Source organism: Malaya genurostris, chromosome 1, assembly GCF_030247185.1.
Source record: "Malaya genurostris strain Urasoe2022 chromosome 1, Malgen_1.1, whole genome shotgun sequence".
In the NCBI taxonomy this organism is placed as follows: domain Eukaryota; kingdom Metazoa; phylum Arthropoda; class Insecta; order Diptera; family Culicidae; genus Malaya; species Malaya genurostris.
In genome coordinates, this window is record NC_080570.1 from 34,504,377 (window position 1) to 34,524,415 (window position 20,039).

The 20,039-nt window shown below is 37.4% G+C and overlaps 1 protein-coding gene and 1 long non-coding RNA gene across 3 annotated transcripts in view; one reads left to right on the forward strand and one right to left on the reverse strand.

Moving 5' to 3' along the window:
- Positions 1-13,461, forward strand: part of LOC131436376 (leucine-rich repeat-containing protein 24) — a 515,985-nt gene extending 502,524 nt beyond the window's left edge. For both annotated transcript variants that reach the window (XM_058605084.1, XM_058605075.1), the window contains one exon: positions 6,018-13,461. In XM_058605084.1, coding sequence (XP_058461067.1) covers positions 6,018-7,111 — 1,094 coding nt within the window. In that variant the 3' untranslated portion in view covers positions 7,112-13,461. The remainder of the gene's footprint in view (positions 1-6,017) is intronic.
- A 107-nt stretch (positions 13,462-13,568) lies between these two features.
- LOC131436388 (uncharacterized) lies at positions 13,569-14,176 on the reverse strand. Its single transcript, XR_009230618.1, has 3 exons — positions 13,946-14,176; positions 13,766-13,873; positions 13,569-13,650 (listed from the first exon to the last, which is right to left on the reverse strand). It is a non-coding gene; the product is annotated as an uncharacterized LOC131436388 (long non-coding RNA).
- Positions 14,177-20,039: the final 5,863 nt, after the last annotated feature.

A 20,039-nucleotide genomic window follows, 5' to 3' on the forward strand; every position in this document is an offset into this window, starting at 1 on the left:
CTCACTATGATCTGTAAAAATATGCATATCGTTTTCGAAATCATTAATTTAGTTTGTTTGTTTCTGAATTGAAACAGTGAAGTGAATAGACACAACATCAATACATTTACAGAAATATATAGAACAGAATTTAAATCTTTCCGTTGAGATCGTCAAGCTCGAGTTTTATTTTTGACAGTTTTAAATTATACAACAGTATGTCATTTTAGAACAGATATCCATCACCGCGTTGCGAATAGCCTTCGAGTCTATATTCTGGGTTCGCGTGTTCGGAGTTGGTTCCTGATAAAGATCAATCTAAACAGACTCTCGTGCATTTGAGGATTCAAAAATGCGACGGTTAATTGAAAATATCGATCATTAGAAATTATGGTTGCCTTGTTCCACATCAATGGCTCGAACAACCCCAGGGGCTGATCCTTGTAGTTTTTTCAAATAAATTTTTGTCGAGATAGTACCAGATCTCGATGTTTCATAAATTTTTGATTTTTGAAGACTTAGAAGACTTTTACGATCGGTGATTTAAGGTAGTTTCCTAAATAAGTATTCTACGTTACTTTTGGGGTCCTGGAACGGACCGTTAGTGGCTTTGGAGTCCTGATAAAAAAAACTATTTGGTTACGGTTGATTACGTTTGTATTCCAGGAAGTAGAGCGCCATTCCAAGTCATTTGTAAGTTTGAGTTTTGACCTAGTAGAAATCATTAAATAAATATAATCGTAACACAATTTGTACAATCGCTCTTATATTTCAATGTTTCATACATCTCAATATTTGAGTGAAAGAAATCATCAAAATGCTGTACGGGACACTATCCGTCTTTCAAGAGGGTCAAATAATGGAATTCTCTACGATATTAAACACTGTTCGAAACATTTTTCTTGAGTGCATTGCAGCCAAATGCCAGCTTTATTTGCGCCTGTTTGGTGCGAATTTCGCACTGCAAAAAGTTCAAATTTGCACTGAGCTGATAATTTTCACTTTCTATTTGCAAAGAAGCTATCTTAATAATTCTTTAGATAACCTTTAGAGCCATTAGAATGGTTGTTTTTGTGTTCATCGTTGTTTCGTTTTCTTTTTGCTCCAATGGGAACGACCAGCAGCTGGATGACGCAATCGCTCTTGTTTGAAACGAATCTCACACTGCGAATACAACCAACAGCAGATATGCTCACAGAAGAACCAGTTGTTGTTTTTCTGTGTTCAGGCTTGAGGAACGGAACCTCATATTCGCCATTGGCTGAAGCACCAGTTGAATGATGCCGCCGGGTGTAGTTCCATTGTCTTGACGTTGATGGAGGCCTGCTCACTCGATGTGTCTATGATGTTTCGTGTTTGGATAAATTTTTCTACTATTTAAACAATGTTTACTTAATAAACGTCTTACACCTTCTTTCATTAGTTTCGTGAAAGAATTAGAGAAAATATTCAAACAGGAATAGTTATTAATGTCGTTTTAGTTTGAGAAAACTGAAACTGACCCAGGCTAGTTTCATCAAACAAACACTTTTCACGAAATTGTGTTGATTTCGCACTTAGCAACGGGGGTTTGAGCAAACCTGATATAACAACCAGCTTCGAAACTGACTCGATTTTCAGTTCAACAACGTTCAAACTAGGTTCGAAACTAGCTTCAAATAAACAGTTTGACAGCGAAAACGACATAAGAACCCAAATCTGTAGTTATTTCGTTACACTTTCGTGTTGTTAAATTTTGAAAATGCATCCAGATGAACCTAGTAAAAAAAATTTAGTCCTACGTCAAAGAAAATTCATAGTTTTGCGGTGTTTTACGTGGACTTCAGTGTACACTGAAAGAAAAAGATGAATACTTTTTCAAGAATGCAAAAATTTTATCAAAACATCAAATTAAAGTTAAGATGAGAAAGGCTTTTTCTACGTCTAATTGTCCAAACCTGTCGCAGTTCGCTTTAATCGCACCGACAACATCGCACCCTATCAAACCCTGCCGCACCATGCCGATTCGCTCAAGCGGTGCACTTTGCATACAGCGCGCGTACACACAAAATCAAATATTTCGAAAACCCTATTTGAGCACAACATTTTTTTTTGTTGATTATTAAAACCAATAATATATGCAACATTTTAACATTTAACAGAAACAAAAATTGCGTGAAGAAGGTACTCTAATATTGATTTCTTTGGAAAATTAAGTAAAATGTTTAGTAAAATCGAACAATTTTGAATCTTTTCCTAATTTTATGACAAAAGTAGTTGTTCATTCATTTGCAAAGTTTCGTGTAATTCGAAAAAGAACTTGAGTTTCAGGAAGCATTACAATGAAAAGGTATATAAATATTTATGTAACTAAGAATAGTATACAAAATTCGAATATTGACTAAATTATTCACGAACATGTTCGTAGATACTAATACTACAAAACCATAACACATATTGAAAAATCGGTCACCTCGTGAAAAACACTTCAGAAATTTTTACTCAGCTGAAATAATTTTTAGGTATTATGTAAACCTTTTTAGGTAATTCGCTGGGATGACAAATAGTTATTTAAATACTAGAATATGATTCCACAGATAAAAAGCAATAAATTTAGACCAAGCGACGTTCCTCCTAGGAGCAGCCGTTTTCGAGATATTTAGACACGTAATTCAAAGAACTCTGCGAACTACATGTTACTTGTTGAAACGGCGTCATTCATTAAAAATCTGAGTAGTTTGTTTTTTTTCAGATAATTTTATCGTATCTTGAAAAAACGTTCGACTTTTTATTCCAGTGTATACTTGTTTGAAAGTGCCCAATCGACTTTGTACAACTTCTTTTTCGACACCATTTTCGTACACTTAACGGATTTTTCTAAGAGAAAGAACACTATGAGTTTGTTTATTGATTTTTACTTATGTTAATTGAATTGAAAATAGTCAATGTATTGGTTTTAATGACAGATTTAAATTAAAAGCATCGAGAAAGGGAAATTCGGGTGCGATCGATTTTTAAAAAGAGGAAATGTATTACTGCACAAATAAGTCTCTCCATCAGTGCAAAATATATGGTTCGTCATATTGAAAAGAGATTGCAAAGTTCCTTCCGAATTGGAGCAAGTAGACTCTGATTTTGTATGTAAAATTGTAAAGCTTGCTTCAGATAGAATTGTAGCAAAGACAATTGACTGTAGTTCAGTTAGTTATTATTGAATTCAAGATCTTTTTTTATACTAATGTAGCGTTTTCTTCATACTTTTAAGAAAAAATACGGATAAAATTATTCCTCACGGTTTCGAAGGAATTCTCGAATTTTTCCTGTAACACGGCTCATTAAGCGGTGCACACCATCTTCGTCCATCGTTTTAGCTATCCCATTCCACCAGGTCATCATCTGATTGATGTCTTTGACAACCTTTCCCTTTGCCTTGAGTCTCCTCTTCATAATTGACCAGTATTTCTCAATAGGGCGGAACTGGGGGCAGTTGGGTGGGTTGAGGTTTTTCGGAACAAACGGGACTCCTTTTTCTGCATACCATTCTTGAACGACTTTGCTGTAATGACAGCTTGCTCTGGCCAAAACATTACGGGATGATCGTGGGATCGAATGAACGGCAAAATTCGTTTTATGGAGACACTCTTTTTGGTATAGTTCCGATGTCATTGTTTTATTTGTAACGAAAACTTCCGTTTTTTTGCCACAGCTGCAAATGCCCTGCCAAATCATAAATTTTCTTGCAAATTTGTCGGCAAAAACAAATTTAAATTTGGCTTGAACATTCCCCCGATCCGTTGCCAAGTAAAATGTTTGACCTGGGATTTGCCCGAAGTCAGCTTTGACATAGGTTTCATCGTTCATCAGAAGACACCCGTCGAACTTGGTCAGCACCTGGTCATATAGTTTCCGAGCACGAGCTTTGACCACACACACTTAAAATTTCTTGCTGAATCTCGGCAAAAATATGCCGAGATTTGCACAGCCGAGTGCTCGGTAATCGTCACGGCAAAATGTATAATTACTGAGAATCTCGGCAATCCAAAATTTGTCAACTGTCAATTATTGCCGAACTTGTCAGCAGAAATTTTGCGTTAGTTCGGCAAAAGTTATCAGGAAGGAATCATGAAATGCCGAGTCATCAGTAATCGAAAAAAGGAAAGATATTTTTTTTTATTTTTGTATGAAATTACTATCACAAAAGCAAATGTTGGTGAAAGGAATATTTTATTGATGGTCATTTCAATTCAGCAAACCAAAAAAGCGCAAACACCAAACGAAAACATCACGGCTAGAACCAATTGTTTCTAGTGCTCCTCACGTCTTTACCTGTAAATAAGCGGATATAAATATATATATATGCAAATTGGATAGTTTTCGATTTTACTTATCTTTTAACAAAATATACAAATCTTTTTCCTTCATCCAATTTAGATGTTTTCAAGTTCCACGAGCAATGGCGACGTGATGCTTGGAAAATCGAAAGAAAACATTAGATGACAAATGTCTCACCGAGTTTCAGTAAAAGCTAAGTCGCTGTTCGAAATCTCGGCAAACGGTTTTGCTGATCTCGGTATATTTGTTGTTTACTGACACGTTCAGTATAATATTTTGCCAAACTTCAGCAAAAGAACTCGCTTTACCGAGATATCAGCATAGAACTTTAACGATTTCCGGAAAAGAGCATGTTAATTACTGAATAGTCAGTAAAATAAGTGTTGCCGATATAATTCGGCATTTCATTATGCCGAGCTCGAGAATCGGTTTTAAGTGTGCACTATTCTGTTTTATGGTCCGATTTGGCTGTTTGCTAGCTCTAGACGACTTGATTCCTTCCCGGAGTCGAGTTCTCCTCACGGTACTATGGGCAGCACCGAATTTTCTGACCAAATCACAGTCCGACAGATTAGGATTCCTCTTAATCGTCTTCAAAATCTTATCACGCAGTTTCCGGTTGAGGCTTCCAAATCGTCGTCAATATTTCATTATACCGTTCGATAACGCGCCATGCGGTATTTCTGGGCAATTTCAGCTGTTCAGCTAGCCTAGATGCAGATCACAATGGATTTTCCAAATAACTGTGCACAATTTTTTCCCTTCTTTCGGCTTCCATGTTGATTGTTTACAAAGTACAGTTGATTTGCGGAATGTCAAAAATCATACGTGAAGCTGACAAAATTCCCGACACGAGGGCGCCAAGAACTTCCAAATCCGTCCACCAGAAGCGCCACAATATGAGCAAAAGTTTGTTCCAATTCTAAATGAAGCAAGCTTTATTGTCATATGATGGTTTCCGATATTATGTTAGAATCCGTCCGGCTCCGGAATATGCCAGGAAATATGTCTAAGCTGCCTAAGGATACGCCTAGGATCCTTTTTTCCTATTTTATTTCTGACACCCCACGTCTATTGTTGGACAATAAATAATAGATTTACAGATTTTTATTCTGAAAAATATAGATTTAAATGTGGTAACCCTCTATTGAACAAAGCAAACTATGTGCGTTGTTCTCAAAGGCGGTGGTGTTTTCTTTTTCCGTACCAGTACGTACCAATCCGTACCAGTTTTGCATCGTAATATTGTATGACGGTTTGAAAGTTTTGACACTCATCGTCATATAATTACGGAACCGGAGATTGGATATGGATGAAATTACACAGTATCTTCTAAGACAAGTAGTTTTGTAGTTTTGTTTTGATTACGACTTGCTTTACTATGGGGAGCCTTTTTAAAATTTACCCTGTACAAGAATGGATCAGATCTCCTGATACCTCTAGTGTTGTACTTTACTAATTTTTTACTAATTTTACGTTTCGTCTTTAACTCATCAGTGCATAGCAGTTCATCTTGAATAGCCATGCCACCCACGAATGTTCAACATAAACCGTTAGGCAGACGTAACGTCACACTACTAAGTGGTGTAGCAGTTCAACATGAACTGCTATGCACTGATGAGTCGAAGAAGAAACGTAAAAATACAAATAATTTATACCAATTATATTGTGAGTCCATTTTCCCAATACTAAATCGTGTTCTTTCTTTCCCGTGGCTTTTTTTCCAGCTGCCCAGGATGAGGAAACAGTTTCGGTGGCCCTGTCCGACACGACACCACGATCACGCGCCACATACGTCGATGATGGCGGTTACGGTACGGCCAATTTGCCTCCGGATCTGCTGGCCTTCCCAAATACGCGCTTTCCACAATCACCGTCGATCCAGAGCTCACTGTCGAACATTCACGACGGACGGATATACGGTAAATCACCGCTTTCGAGTCCCATCTATCAGCACAGTCCCGCAATGTTGGGTGCCACGGCAAGTGGACAGGTTCCGGTCGGATTCCGAACGCTACAGCACCCGAAAACGGGTCGAACGATAGCCATCGCAGCACAGCGATCGAATTCTCCCTTCACGCCGGCGCCTCTGATTTATCCCCAGGTCGTGATGAAGCAGGGTTACGTGACCATTCCACGGAAACCACGTACCCCCAGTTGGACACCGTCAATCAATTCCACGGCAACCACGGTGGAATTGCTCCCACCGACAAGTCCGACCTCGATCGGAGAGCTACCGGCTGCAACGGAACCAGTTTACGACAATCTCGGACTCCGAACGACCGCCTGCGGTAATTCAACGCTCAAACTGAACAAAACTTTGAGGGCTGCCGGCGGACAGCACGGCAGCGGAAACAGTACGTACAGTATGAAAAATCGACCACTTCCAGCAACGCCCGGTGGACAGACGGCATCGGCGATGGGAGGAACTCACCCGATTAGCACCAGTATGCACAACAGTTCCTCCGGTAGCAACTACGAATCGATCCCGGAAATGGCAGGAGGACAATCAGCAGCCGGAGGAGGAGGAGGCCGCGAGTCGATCTATGGCAGATCTACGGTCGCCGGCAACAACACAAATGGCACCAACGGCAGCAGCAGTAGTAGTAGTAGTAGGAGTAAGGTACCTCCGCGACCACCACCGAAGCCTAAAAAGAAACCCAGCTCAGCGGGAATAAACGGAGGTGTAAGTGCTGGTGCTGGTGGTGGTGGTGGCGCAATCGGGATCAGTGCCGGATCCAGCGGTAGCGGTGGATTGGTCAGTACGAGTAGTACCAGTCCACTGTTCGATGACGAAGGTGAGGATGGAACCGAGGTTTAGAAAACGGTTTCTGCTAGCTCTGAGCCGGGTGGGCGGGAGATATGTAATCATAATGACGACGAATATAACCGGTCTAAGTAGGACCTGGGGGGAAGAACCGGTAGTGTGAGTAGCTTTTGAAAGGAAATTCTTATATATTAATATATATATTCGACATAGTATATTCGATGAAATAGGTAATAGTTATTTTTTCTACTCTATTTGAAAGTGAATTGTGATTGCAAGTGATGAGTACAGGAGCGAGAGAGAGATGAGAGTGAAATGAAGCTCTGAGCTAAGGCTGTATATTCTTGAAGGCGAACAGGCGATTTATGAACTCGAGAAATAGCATTATTATTAACTATGATAGTTATTATGTTTTTATAAGAAAATAACAAAAAAAAAAACTAAAACACAAAAAAGTGGCTGAGAGAGAAGAAGAACAGAAGGAAAGATCAAAAGTTTGACCTAGACTAATGTTAGTTACTGTAAGTTAGCTAATAACTGAAACGAAAGTGGTAAAGTGATCGAAATAATAGCTATTTATTATTAACCGGAAGGGCAACTGTGAGGATGGCAAGCCGAAGGATAGCGATTCCATTTTAAAACCAATTTCTTACAATGAATTACATTCGCCGACAGAAATTTTAGTTCGGATTGTTAATCTACTAATTAGCTTTGTTTTTTTTTTCGTCCCGCACTAGTTGACGACAATCAGCCTAAAACCTTCATTGAATTATTGCCTCACTTTGCCGGTTGACCGCCGTCGTCGTCCCTCCCTCAGTGGCAACAACTTTTCCTACTAGGAAGCAGATAATAACACGAAAAATGGTTTCTTTCTGTTGAAAAACAAAGCCTAAAATTAATTAAGAAAAAGATTCACTTTGAATCACCCCGAATTAAAAACTGGCCCAGCCACCACCAGGACCACCGCCACACAGCTCCGATATTGCGGCAGTGCATTACCATGTTAGATTGCTGTAAAAGTACCGCACGGACCGCTGCTGCTGCTGCTGCCACTGTGGTGGCTGCTCAATTTCTGGAAACTTTTCCATTGTCTGCTCGGTAGGCGTGATGGCGTGAAATCTTTTCCATTCCTTTCCCCCTCCACATCAAAGAACCATCGCCACTCGGAGAGGGGGGGGGCTGAACTGTCATCCAATTCCGGCTAAGAGTGTTTCACCGTCATCCCTTTCCAGCCCCAGAGAACCGGTGCTATAGTTTTCCATTAGCAGCTTTGTTTGGGCTGACATTTTTTTTTCTTCTCCTTTCGCCCGGTTCTTTTCCTCCTGCATGTCGTGTCGTGCCGGATAGAACTTTTTGGCTAATTATGCCGTTTTTCTATGCAGATCAACATTTTCATCTGCGATCATTAATATTCTTGTTCAATGTTGACGGCGGGCGTTTAAAATAAATTGCTTCGCACGAAGTTTGGATGGTGGCCAACGCTCGGCGGGACCATCGACCGTCGCCATCCTTTGTTCGGTTTCTGACATTCAGAGTTTGGTAGACAAATTTCAATTTGAATTATGCATCACAACAAAAACGAACTTAATATAGTCCTACCGTGGAGATAACAGCGAGTTTTGAGGGTTAGATTCCGTAATCAAAATTTCCATTTTTAACAAAAAAAATCTAAATTGGCCCTTCCCGCAAGTGTTCGTTTTAGTGCTGTGAGAACCCGCACTTCGCGAGAAAAAACGAATTTTCATTAAAAAAAAAAACGATCGCAGTAGGCGTGCTGCCGTCAAAATTGGTCGAAAATTTACTTTTGCTTATTTTGTACGAAAATGTAATTCTTTCTAATTGTGGTAATTCTATGCTAAGTAGAAGTGAATTTTTGTTTCCTGTATAAAGAAACGTGATTCGACGGAAACATTATCGACATCCCGATTCTGTATTTTGTTCGAATCGGAAAATTTAGATCGAATGGGTCATTTTGCATTCTGTATCTCGATCGAGTTCGAAGTTTCCATACGAAAGTATATTTTTTACATTCGATCCTAAGCTGAGATGCCATTTATACAGATTTTTACATGCGCATACAGATTTAATTTAGAGCACAGATTTTATACAGATTTACTCAATTTAATACAGATTTATACAGATCTCACAAAAAGTAAGAAAGAAAAATTTTTACTTTTCTGTCTGAGCTATCTTTTAATTTTTGATTCCAGTGACGATATAAAAGTCTATCAATCAACGGACAAATCACAAATTAATATGAAAATCTGTGAAATCCAATGACTGAGTGGAAACATATATTGGAGAAGCCAAATGAATGAAAAACTAACAGAAAAGATGATTTTTTGGAAAAAGATACGCTCAGAGACAGTACTTTATTCAAGGAAGTAATGGCATCATGAAACTTTGCTGTAAAACTGAGAGTTGTATGAACCGACTTGACGTTGGCGTTGAAATTCAATGTCAAATTATAAAGTCACCAATTTCAAACTAGATAAATATATGGAATTACAATTCAATTGTGGATAAAAAAAACTATGAAACTTCGCCGTTGAATATTCTTGTGAGCCCGGCAATGACTGATTGAATCTACCATCCTACAACCACAATCTATTGGAATAACATCTTTTAGCATCATTTTGTTGTTGTGTTGAATTTCATTTTATTAGTGAATACAGATTAATACAGATTTTTTTTACAAAGAATACAGATTTTCTATGAAAATATCTGGCATCTCTGATCCTAAGCCAAAACCTGACAACTGGCTTCTTATGTACGATTCAGACGATCCGGCTTCTTCCGTCACCGTCACCGGAACGTCAGCCTCCGTCAAAATTAGTCAAATGAGTTTTCCCTTTGCGCATTCACACGATCCAGCAGAGATCCGGAACGTCAACGTCCGTCAACGGCAAGCTCCGTCAACATTTCTCCGAAAGAATATTTGACGGACTGTGATTATCGCACACATGCACGATTCATATGATTACGGTATTGAGCTGACGTTTGTTATGTATGTATTCGGTGTCAAGATCCCACTCTTAAACGAAATATACCACATATAAGTAATTAAACTTATCAGTAGATTTGCAAAGTACGTTACGTAGTTGAGTGGAACTGATTGTATGGTTTTTTCCTCTTTCTAGTTAATTTTGAAAGTTATTTATTCGATTAAAAGGTAGGAAAACAACAGATCGATTGGGTTCAAAAGCTCTCAGATTTTGTATTAGTGGAATAAAATTGTGCGAAACTAAGTTCTTCAAATTCAACGTGTTAGAAAATGACATGACGGACACGGATAGGAAACCGGATCGTGTGAATCAGAATGACGGTGACGGACGTTGACGTTCCGGTGACGGTGACGGAAGAAGCCGGACCGTCTGAATCGTACTTTATTCTTCCTTTCGAATCATCCTTCTCGTCATTTTCGCCCTGGGGAATAAATACCAACGTATCGGCTACAGTGTAGCCATATTTACAGATTTTTTAATAATTTTATGCTAAAAAAAAATTATTTAATTTTTATACTCGGTTTTTGATTTGCAATAAACATGAAAAACTCAAAATCGATTCCATTGTTGACGTATTACCGGATCTTTTGGAAACCGGAAAAAGTCAAGTTTGGATAGAAATGCTTAGTGCGACCACAGTGTGAAACACAACAGTTCATTTTTCTCGTAAAACTAAAAACACTTTCGAGTTTACACTAATTTAACAATTTTTTTTGCTTACAGTTTAATTCACTAGAAAGAGAAACGGCTGCTGATTTTAATTACACAGTGATGCCACTATAAACATTTATTACTCGATCATCTGCTTTATTCGATCGATATTACGACATCCCTATCTGTATGTTTGTTTGTTTGTGGTGGAACATCGCAGTTCACGAAAATTTACATTCGTGAACTGTGTGCGAATTAGAAACTACATGGTTTGAAGTTAATGAAATAAAAAAAAATCAAACAAAAATCGGCAGTGACTGCGACTTGAACCGAAAATCACTAGAACAAAAAGTACGTTCGTTAATCGACTGAGCTGCAGAAGCACATATTTGCTGGGCAGGAAAACGGTGCCAATTACAGCCGGAACCAGTAAATCCATTCAAATGCGACATAAAATTCGTCAATTGCTTCTGATTGAAAAACATTGACTAGTTGACTCCGTAGTTTATGCATTTTTTTCCCAAAGCACATAAATGATTTCTCTAATGAATGGAACGTCTATCGGTAAAAACAGCCAACATCCGGAGAAAAAAGTTCCACAATAGGCAACGAAAAATTAGCGTACCACTCTCAGCTTTTCCCAGATGACTACGGTCAATCAAACCGAAAGGACGGTCGGCTTCGCTATCCTTCCGCTTGCCGTTCAGCTTGCCAGTTAAGCATTTTCCGCCGTTGGCTCCGAACCGTTGGTGTTGTTGTTGGAGGCAGGCAGGCGTGTACAGACAGCAGGAGATATAATTAGATCACCAGTAATCAAAACGAAGAAAGTAAGAACAGTAAAACAAACAAGAGTGCCAATCGACTGAGTGAAACAAGTTTAAAGTTGCAAAACTTGTGTAGGTGTGTGTACAATTTGAAACAGCAAAACACGAACAAATTGTAAGAAGAGAACGGGGCTACACTCAGGCAAAAAATATATGGAATTTCATAGTGATTTCGTATGATTTTTAGCCACAAGAATATCGTAAGCGAATCATAAGACCGCCTTATGAAATCCCAAAAATAGGAATTCCAATAAAACGCCTTATGAAATTCATACGAAATTTTTAGGAACATTGTGCGAAATTTCTATGACAAACATAACTTCTCTCATATATTGTGAAGTTCATAAGTTGTTCGTATGAAAACTATAATAGTGATAGATGAGATGTTTATTGCAGAGGTATATTTTTCATATTTATCTTATGAAATTATGATTTTGGTGATTTTTGATGCATCATAAGATTTGCCTTATGACTTTCACTACTCAATTTGCTTGAGTGTAGGATTGAACTAGTGTAAATAGTATTCAACAAAAAAAAAATAGTAATAATTATAATAATAACGATAGTACGGATAAAATGAAAATTTAAGAACAAGTTGGTTAGGTAAATTTTTTTATATACAACTTGAGAAATAGAAGAAAAAAGTAAACAACGGCAAACGGATTATAAAAATCGCAAACACGTACTACAGTTTTTGTTTGGCTCAGACCAAAAAGAAACGGAAAGCAAAAGCTAAGGGTCGAAATTCTCATTAGTATTCAGGGTACACATACAGAAACACACAGACACACATCCTCAAATGTGTTTTGTCCGGACCACATCCAGCCACACCCACAAACCGGGTGCGAGTTTTTTCTGCGTAAAATTTTTTTTCCCATGTTTATTTTTTTCCGTCATCAACTTTGCTAATGAAAACCTTGGCTGTCAACATTTACATACACACTCACACGAACACAAATAAACAGAACAATAAAAGTTGGTTTCGAATGTAATACAAAATGTAAACTACCAACCCGATAGTAGTTTCCGCGGTTCTGAATATTTACTGCTCCACTCGGGATCTCGCTCGCAACGTGGTTTCGCAATGTGCGGGATTCGGGATCAAAGAGGAAATCTTCGGGGAAAAAAGCTGGTGGCGCGCTGGTTGTCGTCGTTCGGGCGTCTGTGTGTGTGTGTGTTTATGTATGTATGTGCTCTGGTGGATTAACCAACGGGGGGTGCTACATATTTAATTTTCTGTCTCTCTCTCTCGCTCGCTTGCTGAACTGAGTGATACCCACACAAAGTAAAGCACAGAACCAATCCGGGGCAGAAATATACAAAATCAAAAGCATACTACAAACAAAACCGAGAGCAAGGATTAGTGAGTTATTTCATTCAACATTCAGTTTCCCTATGTATGCCTTACTTAGTTTAAGCGTTTTATTTTTCTACAGGAAAACAAAAATGTATATTGAATCCGTAAGTTAAATTCTAAGAAGAAGGGAAAACATCGCCGGACCTGTTCCGTTGTTTGCTTTCATACATCATAAAATCACACACAAATATAAATATTAAACCATAGTCGCAGAAATCGATTGTAGTAAGAACCGAAATGCTAGCTATATGGAAGAGAAGTGGACCGACTGGGAGGTCCAGCAGCACGGACCGCCACGATTAAGATCAAGTGTACTTGTAGTCTCATAAGCCGGATGATCAGCGATTTATAAAATCGATGAAAACTCGTTCGTTTAGTTTTTTCTGTGCTTCTTTTCCGGTTAATTTTTAAGTTTACTCTTCTCTCCATTCAAACGACAAAACCTAACACGTAAAATATGTATCGAAAAGAATTATACAGACAGACGTGACAGAGGCAAGCGTAAATCTGTAACACGGAAGTTCGGTGAATAAAGTAATAAAAATCAAACGAAAACTGAGAAAAAAAGGTCTTGCTTTCATTATGATGACGGACTGGGAGGAGCCTAGAACCTGTGGCAAGTGTTTGATATTCAACTTCACATCACTTATGGAGATGCTCGGTGATTCACTTCGCTTCAACCCGAGCTCAAATGAAGGAGACGCACCATTGCTTTCGATGCAAACTGGTATTCTACTTGTGTTTTCTTTTGTGGATCTGGAAAAAATGACATTTTCGTCTTTAGACTATCAATAATTGTGGAATTGTTCTGTTTTTAAAGATCCATTTAATAAAATTTATTTAATTTTCTCAACTTTGTTCATATACCTACCGTGTTGTGACAGGAAGATTTCCTCAATTAGAGAAGGGTCGGGTGATGTTCATCGCAGTGCAGGGACAACTTATATTCATGTCGCATTTCACGATTCGACGATTTACTCTGGAAATAGTTTGATTTCGTAGGTACATATTGCACTGAATACACCGGTAAATATTATTCAAATAACTTTACCTATTGGTAGCGGATTACTCGTTGACGGTCAAAGTTTTTGAATTTCAATGGGGAACTTTTGTGAGCAGGCACATCAGCTAGTGAATCCCGTATGTAGTCACTATCGAATCGAACCGATTTACTTTTGTTGCTGATTTCTCGAATTAGCACAACTTTTCTCACTTTAGACGGACGATACGTTTTTATTTAAAAGAATTGAAATATTATTTGAATTGATTATTTACCCTTCGTTTCCTTGACAATGATATTTTATGGAACAGGGTTGCGGAAATTTTTTGGCGTTTTTCTTTGAACAAAATATAACACTAGTGGCGTTCATTTCACTTGAAAAATCACGTAGAATGGTTTCAAATGTCAAATTGAATATTTTACGTGACGAAAATGAATGTTATACGAACATCCCCTAAAATGAATATAGTCATCACATAAGGTTTACGTGAATTGACCAAACGTCAAACAATCTACGTGAATTTCCAGTGTGAAAAACTCGATTTTGAAAATGGCAAGCAGTGGCCCTCGAAGTGTAAGTAGTGTAAATATTTGCGAGAAAAGTTATTTAATTACAATTTTTTACTCAATCGACCGGACCATTCCAGTATGAAAGTTTCCATGTGCTCAACTGGACCGAGTGCCTGCGTGAGTCCGGAAGTTTACCCGCTCCTGCCGAATGCTTCAAACAGGCCATCGGTATGAAGCTAGAGACACTGGAACCATGTAATGCGACTTCAACCTGCATCGGTAGTGTTGCGGGAGTTCTTGGATCTCGACTTCGGCTTCGGTTGGATGGTAGTGACAACATGAACGATTTCTGGAGGCTTGTCGATTTGAGATACCACGACGTTATTAGTTGCTTTTTAAGCCATTGGAATTACATGCCAATTTTCTGAAATAAATGTTTAATATTTCATGGCATTTTTCATTTCATAGATTTATATCAAAATCTGGAATCTCCCTGTCGATTTCAACCAATATATAAAATAGTAATTTTCTGGTATCTAAATTTGATATGAACTGATAGATAAATGTGATATGAGCAGTACATTACATTTTACCTATGAAACACGTAACTTTCACTGGATTATGCATTAAACAGCTTTTAAATGCCAGTCCATTAAAACCTACGTGAAAAGTAGGGTGGAAAATATTCACATAACTTTTCACGTAACTATAATATGATTATTATTTTGAGTGCTGATATGCGAGCCGCGGTTGAGTTTGTTTACGGTTCGCACTCTAACCTCAATATTTTCGAATTCCGTATATTCCATAGCTGAATAACTATGGTGAAACATTTGAAAAAAAAGCTGCGAAACAAAAAGTAACACAGTTTCCGAGTTCATGTTTAATGATGAATTTCCCGCTAAAAATTTTCACATCAGCCCATGATGCCCAGCAGCTACCCACACTCATCAACACTTGGATTAAAGACTATCCGCATTAGGCCAATCCGACCGACCCGAGCTCTCCGGCATTGACTTTTTCTCTGCTTCGTCTATAGCTGAGCTGTATGTGCATCTCAGCCATAGCCGAAACAGAAAAAAGGTAGACGCCGGAGAGCTCGGATCGGCCTAATGCGGACAGCCTTTTAGACTACCCTGAGGTCCTTACGAGTTTTTTACGTGGATTCCGAGGTCACGCGGTTATTTACGTGATATTTTAAGTCAATTTTCCGACATTTTCGATTTTTTTCAAACAAATATTTTTTGAGGTTACACTAGATATCGACGTTTCATGCCTTTCTAAGACTGTGAACCATTTCGTGGTTAATTTTAACTTTTGGGTAAAATCTGGCACTTGAGTGGTTATTTTGTGTCGAGTAGTAAAATTAGACTTAAGCTGCGGCCCATTTCAAAATTTGACGGACGGAAAGTTATTCGGGTTTATTTTCCACTGGAAATAATTTCAGCTAAAGAATTGATATTAGAATTTTCATTGCGAGATTTTTTTCAGTGTCGAAAAATAACTATCAATCTGTCAAAAATACCCGCATAGCGTTTCGGCTACCTGGGCAGCCATGGCCACCAGACGGCTACCAAAATTGATTCAGTGACGGTAGTCAAATCCAATTTGACAAAACAAAGTCGCCAGTATCTAAGTTAGCCGAGCGTTTTCATCTTCTCACCTTCGCTGAAAATGTCAAAGATTTCAATGTGGAAAAATCCTGGTGGATACGGTTGTATCGTTTGAGCTGTATATCTGGCAGCGGTGAGGCAGTCGGTCACCAGAATGTCTGCCAGCCATATTTTTCCAGCTGGCAGCGTTTAGTCAGCCATCTGGCAGCCATGCGTATGCGGGTAACCATGCTCTCGAGCAGGGTTATTTTTGACAACATCAAACTAACCGCTCGAGTGTCAGATTTTAACCAAAAGTTGAAATTAACCGCGAAATGGTTCACAGCCTAAAGCATTCTGCATTGAACAAAAATATTTCTTCAGCTCAGTGATTTTTACGCGAATTTCCTTAGTTACGCGGATGTTTTTGTGCGGTAAAAAAAGACCTCAGTGAATAATAGTTTCCCTTCTCTGTTAGAAAATAACGATATGGAAATCTTGATTGATTAATTTTAACAATACATAAATCAGAAAATTATTGGACAGTTTATCGACTACCTCAAGGAGCAGTTTATGGGACAATAGCGGCCCTTACACGATCATTAAAAGTGTCATTACTAAAAAGGAATGGCACTTTTAATGATCGTGTAAGGTCTACGAGTTCAGTAATGATGGAATTGTGGATTTTCCATCATTACCAACATTATTTCTTCTTATTTTTTTTGTGGAAGTGATGAATATCTTTAGAACTATACGCGAAAAAATGACAAAGTGTAGATTTAAATTGTTAATATTTCATTAACCTTAACGTTTCAATGGCAAATCAAATTTATTTTCAGCTAAACGAAAATAAAAATATTGCTATTGCTGGAGTAGTTACAAATACTCATCATTAATAATGAACGTGTAATGCTAAAAAGTAATGATGTACAGTAATGCAGTAATGACGAGCGTTTGAGCAGAAGTGTCATTACTTAGTAATGACACTTTTAATGATCGTGTAAGGGCCACTAATGTTTTTGAGTAGTCCTTCAGCACACTCAAAATAATAATCATGTTATAGTTACGTGGAAAGTTATGTGAATATTTTCCACCCTACTTTTCACGTAGGTTTTAATGGACTGACATTTAAAAGTTGTTTAATGCATAATCCAGTAAAAGTTACGTGTTTTATAGGTAAAATGTAATGTACTGATCATATCACATTTACCTATCAGTTCATATCAAATTTAGATACCAGAGAATTATTATTTTATATATTGGTTGAAGTCAAAAGGGAGATTTCAGATTCTTATATAAATCTAGGAAATAAAAATTAAAACATTTATTTCTGAAAATTAGCATAGAATTTTAATGGCTGAAAATAAAAATCAACTAATAACGTGGGATCTCGAATCGGCAAGCCTTCAGAAATCGTGTTGTCACTGCCATCCAACCGAAGCCGAGGTCGAGATACGAAAATTCCCACAACACTACCGATGCAGGTTGAAGTCGCAATACATGGTTCCAGTGTCTCTAGCTTCGTACCGATTTTGAACTCGTTTTTCGGTGTACCAACGACATGTTTGAAGCATTCGGAAGGAGCGGCAAACTTCCGAACTCACGCAGGCACTCGGTCCAGTTAAACACATGGAAACTTTCATACTGGAATGGTCCGGTCGATGTAGTAAAAAATTGTAATTAAATAACCTTTCTCGTAAATATTTACACTACTTACAATTTGAGAGCCACTGTTCGCCATTATCAAAATCGAATTTTTCACACTGGAAATTCACGTAGATTGTTTGACGTTTGGTCAATTCACGTAAACCTTATGTGATGACTATATTCATTTTAGGGGATGTTCGTATAACATTAATTTTCGTCACGTAAAATATTCGATTTGACATTTGAAACCAATTTACGTGATTTTTCGAGTTAATCGAACGTGAATTTTTATTTGAGTGCAGTTTTACGAGAAGTTTTTTTCTATATCATATTTTAGGCTGTGGAACATCTCGCAAATTATTCAAACTTTTTCTTGAATTTTTACAGTCGAGCAGCAGTCTAATATTTTATTTCTTGTGCAAAATAAACTCAAATAACTTTCCATCCATCAAATTATGACTACTTGATCAAAACTAACTGCTCGATTGTCAAATTTTAACCAAAAGTTAAAATAATTCGCAAAGTGGTTCACGGCCTTAGAAATATTCGATTTTTTAAAAATAATATTTTTTGAGATTACATTAGATCTCGACGCTTCATACATTTCTAAGACATTCGACGTACAGTTTAGACCTCCCTCCCTTCGTTTGATGAAATTAACGATATGGATTTTTTTTTCGAAGATTTTTTATATATGAATTTAGCAATTGCATTGAACAAATTAAAATTAACAATACATAAATTAGAAAATTATTGGACAGTTTATCGAGTATTTGACCGAGCAGTTTTTTTGCAGTTTTACAATTTAGCAATTTGATCGAGCAGTTTTTTTTCGAGTGGTCCTATCAGTATTTTCGAGTAGTTTTTTGGGAAGTTTTTTAACAGTTTTCCGAGTAGCTCTTGAGTAGTTTTTCGAGCAGTTTTTTCAAGTAGCTCAAGCAGTTTTTTTTTGCTGTTTTTATAAGCGATTTTTCAAGTCTGTTTTCAAGCAGAATTTCCGAAAATTTTTTTTAAAGCTGTGTTACTTTGAAATAGCCTTTTAACGGGTTTTAGAGAAGTTCCTGAACAGATTTTCGATTATTTTTCTAGTAGTTCTTAAGCAGTTTTTTAGATAGCCTTTTAACAATACCTCTTGAGCATTTTTTAATAGTTGTGAGTAGTTTTTTGAGTAATTTTTAATTAATTTTAGCAGTTTCGGTGTTGATTTATTTGCGGTTTTTCTGAATATTTTGAACAGCTTTTGACCTCTTTTTAAAACATTTTTAAAATAATTTTGAACAGCTTTTGACCACTTTTTGAAACAATCGAGCATTTTTTTCTGACAATATTTGAACAGTTTTTTAAGCTGTTTTTGAACAATTTTCGTTTTTAACAGTAATCGTAGTTTTCAAAATAGTTTATCGGTCATTTTTTGTGAAGTGTTTTCAAGCAGTATTGGTGCCGATTGAGTATTGAGTATATTGGAGTTGGTATCTCGAGTAATTTTTCGTGCAGTTTTTCAAATCAGTTTTGGTGTTGATTTTTCAGCAGTTTTTCCAACCAGATCAGAACCATTTTTTTTGCGAGCCATTTTTAACAAAACAATTTATCTGGTAAATATTCAAATAGTTTCTCTAGCAGTCTTTGAGCTGATTTTCGAGTATTTTTGAAACTGTTATTGATCAGGTTAAGTGTTTTTTTCGTGCCGTTTTTGAGATAAGTTTTTCGGGAGTTTTTTAGAGATTTTTGTTCCGCATTTTTTACCGGTTTTTCGAGCTGATTTTCGAACAGTTTATCGAGACTGTGGACCACCTTGCGAATTATTTTCTCTTTTAGTTGAAATTCGACCCCTCTCTTTTAGTTAAAAATTTGAACCCTGCTCAGGCTGTGAACCATTTCGCGGTTAGTTTTTACTTTTGGTTGAAATCTGACACTTGAGCGGTTATTTTGATGTTGTCAAAAAAGACCCTGCTCGAGAGCATGGTTATTTTTGACAGATCGGTATAATTTTTTTGACAGTTCGGTTGACAGTTTTCCGACACTGAAAAAAATATAATTTTTGATTTTCAGTGAAAATATCATCTGTGTAATTTCTTTTCATACTTTCAGTCAAAGGAAATGACCCAATAAAATGTTTCAAAACATTATCTAACGAAGTAAGTTTTTTTTTCGAATTTCTTCTTACGTTCTCTGTATTGCAACTATTATTCCACATGATAGAAATTTGTTTTCAGTGCAAAATAAACCCAATAAAACTATACATCTATTCGATAAACAATAACTGCTCGACTGTCAAATTTTACGAAAAAGCCAAAGTAAATCGTGAGATCGACGACACGACCTGCCACTCGTCTATCAAAACTGTATCGTAAATTTAACTACCCCTCAGTAACTGGAAATGTCAAATCGAAAACGCT